This window comes from Larimichthys crocea, unplaced genomic scaffold, assembly GCF_000972845.2.
Source record: "Larimichthys crocea isolate SSNF unplaced genomic scaffold, L_crocea_2.0 scaffold454, whole genome shotgun sequence".
Lineage (NCBI taxonomy): Eukaryota > Metazoa > Chordata > Actinopteri > Sciaenidae > Larimichthys > Larimichthys crocea.
This window is the reverse complement of record NW_020855915.1, coordinates 1-10194: the sequence shown is the minus strand read 5'-3', so window position 1 is coordinate 10194 and position 10194 is coordinate 1. Positions and strand designations below refer to the sequence as shown.

The 10194-nt window shown below is 42.7% G+C and overlaps 1 protein-coding gene across 1 annotated transcript; it reads left to right on the top strand.

The window, feature by feature from the left end:
* Positions 1-673: 673 nt before the first annotated feature.
* Positions 674-6745, top strand: cnga1b (cyclic nucleotide gated channel subunit alpha 1b). Its single transcript, XM_010750607.3, has 15 exons — positions 674-729; positions 1238-1371; positions 1899-1964; positions 2163-2216; positions 2296-2391; positions 2514-2618; positions 2886-2992; positions 3229-3403; positions 3711-3847; positions 3938-4110; positions 4421-4546; positions 4970-5122; positions 5202-5433; positions 5572-5747; positions 5871-6745. Exons 2-15 carry the CDS (start codon positions 1262-1264, stop codon positions 6063-6065), a joined length of 1905 nt encoding a protein of 634 aa, XP_010748909.1. The 5' UTR covers positions 674-729; positions 1238-1261; the 3' UTR covers positions 6066-6745.
* Positions 6746-10194: the final 3449 nt, after the last annotated feature.

Genomic DNA, 10194 nt, shown 5'->3' with positions numbered 1-10194 from the left:
TTTCATTTAACAAAACCAGTGACCGTCTCTTAATTCAACTAACAGAGTAACAGAGTACACTGTAAAAAAGGTTTACAAATTAAATAAATAACAGTAATAAAATTAAAGTTAGAGGTCAAATGATTGGCAGCAGTCTGTTACAAAGACAAACCTTTTACTCTTAATACAGACAAACAGTTTGGTTGTAAACTCACAGATAATTTCTGTAATTTTGCAGGATGAGTTTTATATGCACCTTTTAAATTTCTAATATAGACATAAACATTCATGTAATGAGTCACATGTTTAATTACAGATCATTTTTGCCATTTAACATACATTTATATGTAATTTAAGAAAGCTTTTTTTTCTGTCCAGAATTAGAAATAACTTGACTTAATAATTGTTTGGTTCTACATTTCCTGTGCTCCAAGCTCCAAGCAGGAATAAAGCTCTGCAGGTGCAATGAGATATGGAACTGGGTGGATCCATCTGAGACACTATCATCCCTCCTCTAATCCCTTTATCCTCGTCAGGGTGACAGAGGAGACTCTTCGACTGCTGGATCCTCCAAACCATCTCTAATCCCTTCGTTTTCTACTTTTTTCTCTCAACACTTCAAACTTTAAAGGATTTAAAGTGTGTGTGTGTGTGTGTGTGTCGGGGGGATACTCCTCTATTTCCATGGCAATGAGTTTGATGGGCAGTCAGAGGATATAGGCCACGTAACCAAGGGCGACAGATTATCAGGTGAGTCAAAGAGATAATGAAGTGACGGTAGAGAGAAAAATATATAATCATGTTAAATAATAAGAGAGAGGTGAAACATGTACAAGTACTCCACTACAAGTAAAAGTACTGCATTTAAAGCCTTAGTGAAGTTAGAGTATTATTAGCAGACAATACCTAAAGTATTCAGTGAAGTATAAAGTAAAACTGTGGGATGTAGTGGAGTAGAAGTATAAAAATGTGTAATGCAAACACACTGTACTCGTACGATACTTGTAAATGTACTTAGTTACATTCCACCACTGGTTCAGTTTAGCGACCGAAAGGAGAATTAGAGAAAAAACCTGTGAAGCAGATCCAAGGGAAGATTTGGTGAATGGAAAAGACTGAATGTCACGTGACACGTAGAGTTTAGTCAGGAACTATTAAACGCCTTTGAAGTTACGTTAACGTTAATATTATCAAACCAGAACATCCTTCGCTACAAGACCCCCCCCCCCCTGTCCTCCCTGTCTTTCTCTGTGAACAGGAAGTCAGAGGAAAGAATACCCTGATGGCCAAAGTAGCTCCATCAGCCTCACCTCCCAGCTCCAGGTTAACTCTGCCCACCATTGTTCAAGAAGGCATGGAGGAGGAGTCAGGTGAAGTGAGGGACGGGGACAGGTGAGTTGTTACGCATGTACCCTGAATTCAGCCTGAAGAGTCCGGCAATGCTGGAGGAAGTATCTAGTGGATTTTCATTAGGTCTTCATTTTTGAAGGATTCAGGGGTGTGTGAAGAAATTACCTGGCCCGCTGACAAGGAGGTCTTTAGGGTCTTTGGGGAGTTTCTGTGGAACTCTGTGGATTCACAGGATCTAGAGCTCCATCCTACATGAAGACGTTTGATGGGTTCTGTTGATTCTGGTAGTTCTGTAAAGGATCCAAGGCCACAAGGAAGTTTGATGGGTCCTTGAGGAGGTTCAATCCTTTGGGGATGCTCTAGTAGTACTTGAATAAGTTCTATGGTTCCTCGAGGAGGTTCATTACATTACATTGTATTTAGCAGACGCTTTTATCCAAAGCGACTTACAGAGGAGGACATAAGCTGAAAAGGTGTAAAGGAGCACAGCTGAAGGAGAATTGGTTTAACGAGGTGAATAAGATGCAAAGTAAAGTTCATCTGTCGTCTGATCGGTTTCCTTGTTCCAGAGCTGCTCAAAGAATCGGACCAGGAATTCTGTTTAACGTCAACAACAGCAACAACAACGAGGACGAGTAAGACGCACACACACACACACATGAAAACACACAAGGTTCAACACACAGCAACCATAATTTGATTTCCTCTTGACAGAAGCAGTGCGACTAAATAAATCATACATCACTGTGTGTGTGTTACTCGTGATATAACACCTGTAGTACGTACAAAGGATTGTCAGGTAGCTGTGTGATGTGTTTCCTGTTTTCTTCCAGGGAGGAGAAGAAGAAAAAGAAGAAAGAGAAGAAAGAGAGAAAAGAGAAGAGGCAGTGAGTTCTATCCTTCCTTTACATCCCTGTAAATAAATAAATCAGTCTTCTTTCATCTGTCTGTCCTCTTTGCTCTCAGGAAGGAGAAGCAGGAGAAAAAGGAGAGGAAGGAGAAGAAACAGAAGGAGAAAGAAGAAAAGGAGAAAGAAAAGGAGAAGGAGAAGAAAGATGAGCCGTAGGTTTGATTTATTGGGATTCACTGAATCGGATGTTGGAGCCTGAAGTTTATTGTAAAGAGTTCATATGGAGGCTGGAAGGTGCCAACAAATCATAATTCATTATTGTTTATTTGTCCAGTCCGAAGGAGATCTCAGCGGTCGACCCGGCAAGTAACTCCTACTACTACTGGCTGGCTATCATCACCATCCCCGTCATGTACAACTGGACCCTGATCATAGCCAGGTAACCCCAACACACTGACTACACTCAGTTTCCAGCCTGAACTTAATCATACCTTTACCTTCATTTGAGTTCAGCTGTGTGTGCTGACAGAGGAGGGTCCAAACAATCAGACAATGTCAGTCAACTACTGTACCAGGTTTAGGTCCAAATTATTTCAGTTACCAAGTCAAAGAGTTCCAGGTTCTGGTCCGCACTATGTCAGATTTGGGTTACTCTAAGTAACACACACTTTGCTGTATGATGTGTGTGTTTGTGTGTTTTTGTCAGGGCGTGTTTCGAGGAGCTGCAGACTGACTATGTGGTCTACTGGTTCATCCTGGACTTTGTCTCTGACAGCGTTTACGTTGCTGACATGATCTTCAGAACCAGAACCAGTGTGAACACACTCAATCACACACACACACACACACACACACACATATATACAACCAAACAGATTGTTTAAGGTACATAGTGTTTGGGTTGAACATATCAGTACTGATGCTCACCAGTACCTCAAACTCTGAACTATGATGAACCATCGTTGGTCAAGTCAGGTGCACTTATTATACATGCTAAATTAGCACACATGCAAACTTGTGTGTGTATGTGTGTGTTTGTGTTTGTGGAGGTTACCTGGAGCAGGGTCTTCTGGTGAAGGACGAGCAGAAGCTACGTGAGCGCTACATGAAAAGCTTCCAGTTCAAACTGGACCTGATCTCCATGATTCCCACCGACTTGCTGTACCTCGTCTTCGGCCTCAAGTACCCCGAGATCCGCCTCAACAAACTCTTCAGATTCAACAGGTTGAACAAAAACATCAAGTCTTTTTAGCAGCTTATAAACCATGTTACAGTTTGTTGGCCTCTCTGTGAGTTCTCAGATTCTTTATTTAAGTAAAAGTAGAAAACAATGATGCAAACATTTCAGAGAGTGATACATCCATATGGACACATTATTATTACATGGATGAAAACTTTTAAATAAAAGAAGCAGAGGACATTGTCACTCTGTTAACATGACTAAATACTTCTTTTTTTATATTTTTTACATGAACTTCGACACATCTGAAGCAAAAATTGTTGAACATGTTCAAATGTTTGTTTGTTTCAGGATGTTGGAGTTCTTCCAGAGGACAGAAACCAGGACTAACTACCCCAACGCTCTCCGTATCTCCAACCTTGTCATGTACATTGTCATCATCATCCACTGGAACGCCTGCCTTTACTTCTCTTTCTCCAAAGCCGTCGGTAGGTTTGCTAGTTTGAATCCCGACTCTGGTTGTTTTCATCTGTGGTCACTAAAAGCCTCTAACAGCTCGACTTGTCCGATCCCTTCAGGTTTTGGTTCTGACAGGTTCGTGTATCCTGACCCGTCAGATCCAGAGTTTGGTCGTCTGGTGAGGAAGTACGCCTACAGTATGTACTGGTCCACGCTGACGCTCACCACCATTGGAGAAACTCCGCCCCCCGTGGAGAACTCTGAGTACTTCTTCGTTGTCACTGACTTCCTGGTGGGTGTGGCTTAAATAATTGTTTTTTTTAGTATCCATGCAAATTGTACAAAAACAACAAAATGTATAAAATACAGGAAAGTTATGATCTGGACGTTCAACAAACGTATGGAGACATACTCAACAAACCAGCTCTGACATGAAAGACTTCAAGTGCACAGCGTTCATTAAAGATTTATTGAGCATGAGTAGAACTTCAGACTTTAGTAAATACCTGGGACTTTGTTAAATAGAAATGAGTGTGTTTACTTGAGTCCTGTGCCTGTCATTTTGAAGCATTGCTACTTTACTGGAGTGTTTTGTGTTCCAGGTTGGCGTGTTGATCTTTGCCACCATCGTCGGTAACGTTGGTTCGATGATCACCAACATGAACGCTGCCAGAGCCGACTTCCAGGCTCGCATCGACGCCATCAAACAGTACATGAGCTTCCGAAAGGTACGTTAGTCAGTGGTTCTGTTTCTGTATAGTGCCTTTGTGTGATTTGTTTCAAAGGTAAATAAACTCAAAGACTTCATAACTTCCCATAGCAGTGTTTGTAGGTCAAATCTTTAGAAACTTTACCAGGGAAATAATCAATAAATGTATATGTGGAAAAGTCACCATGACCTGCACAGTCCTCCATACAGACACGACGGTGAACTCTGTCCAGAAAACATTACAATTTATATTTCAGGTTATTGATGACAGACTGGATGTAGTGAAACATTGACAGATTACCATGTTCAATTTATTTTTACTTTGCAAATTGTGTTTCTGTCAAACACTGTCGATCATCAACGTTTCATTGCAGCTTTCCAAATTAACGCTACCATAGATCTGAACTCTAACTCCTCCTCCACCTTTTTGTCCACCACCCAGGTAACTAAGGACCTGGAGAAGAGGGTGATCAAGTGGTTTGACTTCCTGTGGACCAATAAGAAAGCAGTGGATGAGAGGGAGGTGTTGAAGTATCTGCCTGACAAGCTGAGAGCTGAGATCGCCATCAACGTCCACCTGGACACCCTCAAGAAGGTCTGCTCACAGTTAAGAGATGAAATAATCAGGTAAGGCTGACGAGGAAACAGCAGGTGACTCTCGTGTTGTTGTGCAGGTTCGTATCTTTGCGGACTGCGAGGCCGGTCTGTTGGTGGAGCTCGTGTTGAAGCTGCAGCCTCAGGTCTACAGTCCAGGAGACTACATCTGTAAGAAGGGCGACATTGGCAGAGAGATGTACATCATCAAGGAGGGGAAACTTGCCGTTGTCGCAGATGATGGTATCAAGCAGTTTGTGGTCCTGAGTGATGGAAGCTACTTTGGTGAGATCAGCATCCTGGCTATAAAAGGTGAAGTGTTCAGATCCTTTACTTCAGTAAAAGTACTCATACCACACTGAAAATACTCCATTACTCTCTCTTACTTGAGTCATTGACGTTTAACATATTAGGTTGTTTCTACTGACCTTCCATCTTGTTCTTCAACAGGCAGTAAGGCGGGAAACAGAAGGACCGCCAACATCAGGAGCATCGGTTACTCCGACCTCTTCTGTCTTTCCAAAGACGACCTGATGGAGGCGTTAACAGAGTATCCTGATGCTAAAGCTCTGCTGGAGGAGAAGGGAAGGCAGATCCTGATGAAGGACGGACTGTTGGACCTGGAGGTATGGTCACATGATCTGAGACAAGCAAACAAATGAAGGTTCTTGTAGCAGAACCATTGTAATCATCTGCAGAGGGCGTTGAACAATGCTAATGCTAAACTAGTACTTGGTCTCATCCTGTAGGTGGCAGCGCAGGGCCCCGACCCCAAAGAGATCGAGGAGAAGGTGGATCGGATGACGAGCACGCTGGACGTCCTGCAGACTCGTTACGCTCGGCTGCTGGCCGAACACGAGGCCACTCACAGCAAACTCAAACACAGAGTCACGAAGTTGGAGAAGAAGGTGGTGCCACCACCACCTCCAACACCTGAGACCTAGACAACTAAAGAAGAAGAGAAGAAGTAGAATGACAGTCAAGTGGAGTCAGAGGTGAAGGACCGGGACGTTTGAGTTTAGAGTCCGACAAACTGAATTAGATGAAGTTAAAATGTTAGAAAAAATCTGTTTTTAAAAAATGCTTCAAGTCCTTTTAATTCAGATCACGTCCGTGTGGAGCATGAAGAGAAAACAAGCACCACTTCAAGTTCACTTCCATTCACTTCACGTCACTTTATGTTATTTTATGTCACTTAAACTCACTTCATGCCAAGACTCTTCAGTTCACTTCATGTCACTTCAGTTCACTTCATGTCACTTCAGTTCACTTCATGTCGCGACACTTTACTTCAGTTTACTTTGTTTTTCATGTGGAGAGTTGTTGAAGTTGGCTCTGTCCACATCATGTTTACACTGTGAAGAAAATGAAGTGGACTGACTCCAGATTGAACTGACAAACTGCGTCAGCAGAGAGGACGGTGGGCTTCAGGCAGAGAGTTAAAAGAAGTTCAGATCTTTCGTTCACTTTTTGCTGACAGACTGGGACCTCGCTTCACTTCCTAGATCACCTGCTTTAGAGCCAGTAGAGGTCAGAGGTCAGCAGGTATGAAGGTTTTGCCTTTTTCTTCCTGTTTGTTTCATTTTACTGTCAGCCAATCACGTCCCTGCTTTGTGTAAATAGTTCAAGCTTCTTAGTAAAACATGAGCCGAATGAATTCTGGGAGCTCGGCGCTGAAATAAAAATATTTTATAAGAAACACAGAGTCTGTTTAATTTCACACACCTGGACTGAAACAAAACATCTGATTGAATGGACAGTCATTAATGAATCACTTCACTTTTCAGTTCAGTTTACTTCATGTTACTGCAATTTAATTTACTTTACTTAATTTTATTTCAGGTAATTTATTTATTTAAAGAAAAGAAGAAATGTTTACAGTACTGTTACAAAGAGAAGTCCATATATTTACACATATTATTCGTAACAAGCATATATGTAAATACATGTAAACATATACATATGTAAATATACATATAATATACAATATACATGTACATATGTAAATATATGTTCATATATTTTGATATATGTAAACATATGTTCATGCCTTTTGATATGTGTTGAACATATGTAAACATATGTTGTTATATGTTGATATATGTTGATATGTGTAAATATATGTGAATATATGTTCATGTATGTTGAAATATGTAAACATATGTTGATATATGTAAACATGTGTTGTTATATGTTGATATATGTAAACATATGTAAACATATGTTAACATATGTTGTTATATGTAAACATATGTTGTTATATGTAAATATATGTTGATATATGTAAACATATGTTGTTATATGTTGATATATGTAAACATATGTTGTTATATGTAAACATATGTTGATATATGTAAACATATGTTGATATATGTTAACATATGTTGTTATATGTAAATATATGTTGTTATATGTTGTTATATGTAAACATATGTTGATATGTGTTGTTATATGTTGTTATATGTAAACATATGTTGTTATATGTTGTTATATGTAAATATATGTTGTTATATGTAAACATATGTTGATATATGTTGATATATGTAAACATATGTTGTTATATGTAAACATATGTTGATATATGTAAACATATGTTGTTATATGTAAACATATGTTGATATATGCAAATATATGTTGTTATATGTTGTTATATGTAAACATATGTTGTTATATGTAAACATATGTTGATATATGTAAACATATGTTGTTATATGTTGATATATGTTTACATATGTTTACATATGTTAACATATGTAAACATATGTTGATATATGTTGTTATATGTTGATATATGTAAACATATGTTGATATATGTTGTTAATGTATTTTGGTCCTGATATGAATGAAACGTCTGTTGTCGCTGACACGTCGCACAGCATGTCGCACAGTGTCTGCGTGCCGCTGTGCACTGTGGGATTTGTAGTTCTATTTTTAAAAACAGCCTGTGATCTACCAGCCGCCCATCTTTCAAGGACTACAAGTCCCGTCATACACGCTTCTGCGCATGACAGCCAGAGCTACAGACTGTGCTGGTGCGGACTGCTGAGGTGTGTGTTTAAAGATCTTTAAATCACGTTTCTGTCGCGTTTTAACGGAACTGTTAACGGGAGCAGCTCGGGCGAGATTTACGGTTCAATAACGGCTGTTTACCGGATGTGACGTTTGTTCCCGCCTGTTTAAAGTGCTCATTTTACCGGCGGTAGTTGGTTAGCTTGCCGCGGCTAGCCGGCGACAGTCTTATACGACTGAAGACTCGATAAGACTCGCTAAGACTGGTCTTCAGTCACAGACTGTTATGATGTGATGGAGCTGCTACACCTCCACACAGAGCACAGAGCGCCTGCGCACCCAGCTCCTGTTCTGCCACGACATGAGCTAGCGTTAGCCGCTAACGACACAGAGTCAGCGCTGACGTCACTCGGAAACACGTGACGCATGCTAACGTTAGCATAGCATTATGAGTGGAGGTGTTATTAGCAGGAGAAGTCACCTGTCTCTGTCCACACCTGTCTCTCTGCCCCCACCTGTCACCTCTCTCTCTGTCCCCACCTGTCTCTCTGCCCTCACCTGTCTTTCTCTCTCTGCCCTCACCTGTCTCTGTCCACACCTGTCCTCACCTGTCTCTCTGTCCCCACCTGTCTCTCTGCCCCCACCTGTCTCTCTGTCTCTCTGCCCTCACCTGTCTCTCTGCCCTCACCTGTCTTTCTCTCTCTGCCCTCACCTGTCTCTCTGCCCTCACCTGTCTCTCTGCCCTCACCTGTCTTTCTGTCTCTGCCCCACCTGTCTCTCTGTCCCCACCTGTTTCTCTGCCCTCACCTGTCTTTCTGTCTCTCTGCCCCACCTGTCTCTCTGTCCCCACCTGTCTCTCTGTCCCTACCTGTCTCTCTGTCCCCACCTGTAGCATTCAGGAGGCGGTTGCCATGGAGCCCGCCTGGCGACAGCAGGGCAGGGGGCGTGGCCGAGGCCAGGAGGCTGAAAGGTCACGACCCCCACAGAAGGAGAGAGAGCGGCCGGGGGCGGGACGAGGAGGGAGGACCAAGTCCACCGCGACGCCCGAACCTGGACACGGTGAGGACGGAGCCCGGGTCAGCTGGTTCTGATCCGATGAGCTGAAACTCGGCTGACAGGTGTGTGTGTGTCTTTGTGTGTGTGTGTGTGTGTGTGTGTGTGTGTGTCTCTGTGTGTGTGTGTGAGTGTCTTTGTGTGTGTGTGTCTTTGTGTGTGTGTGTGTGGGTCTCTGTGGTGTGTTGTGAGTGTGTGGTGTCGGTGTGTGGTGAGTGCTTTGTGTGTGCGGTCTGTGTGTTGTGTGTGTGTGTGTGTGTGTGTGTGTGTGTCTTTGTGTGAGTGTGTCTTTGTGTCTTTGTGTGTGTGTGTGTGTGTGTGTGTGTGTGTGTGTGTGTGGCGGACAGGTGCGTCGGTCCAGTCCAAGTTTGAGGAGATCAGGAAGTCCAACCAGGCTGCTGTTCAGCGATTGGTGGAGAGCCGCATCACTTCCTCCTCTGATGATGAAGATGATGAAGATGATGCAGGTGGTAACCATGACGATGGAAAGAGAGGGAAGGTCCTGGAGTCCACCTTCACCACCTACACCGACCAGACAGGTGAGCCTGCTGTTACCATAGCAACAGTAAGGTTTTCAGTCAGGTGATATAAACTTAAACTGTCTCTCTGTCTCTCTCTCTCTCTGTCTGTCTGTCTGTCCAGGTGGTGATGTCACCGGTCTGGTCAGAACCGGTCAGTACGTCAGTGACCTGTTTCAGTCCGGAGCTCTCACCTGTCTGATCTGCATCGCCTCTGTGAGGAGGACGCAGGCGGTGAGACACACAGTGACCTCCTCTCCTCTCCTAAAGGATGCTCCGTGTGTCCTAAAGGAGATAACAAAGGAAGCACTGAAGCTCCTCTCATCACGACACGTTAACGTTCACTATTGGACCACACACTTCTGTGATTGGAGGATTGTTGGTGAAATGCATCTTGGGAGTTGTAGTAATTTGTCTCTCTCCCTCTCTCCACCTGCCTGTCTGTCTGTCTCTCTCTTCACCTGTCTGTCTCTCTCTTCACCTGTCTCTCTCT

Excerpts from the sequence above, each read along its gene's own strand:
- cnga1b (XM_010750607.3), top strand. The coding sequence starts at position 1,262 with ATGGCCAAAGTAGCTCCATCAGCCTCACCTCCCAGCTCCAGGTTAACT. Across the intron at positions 3,848-3,937 it reads CTCTTTCTCCAAAGCCGTCG|GTTTTGGTTCTGACAGGTTC; the intron begins GTAGGTTTGCTA and ends CGATCCCTTCAG. Across the intron at positions 5,434-5,571 it reads CAGCATCCTGGCTATAAAAG|GCAGTAAGGCGGGAAACAGA; the intron begins GTGAAGTGTTCA and ends GTTCTTCAACAG.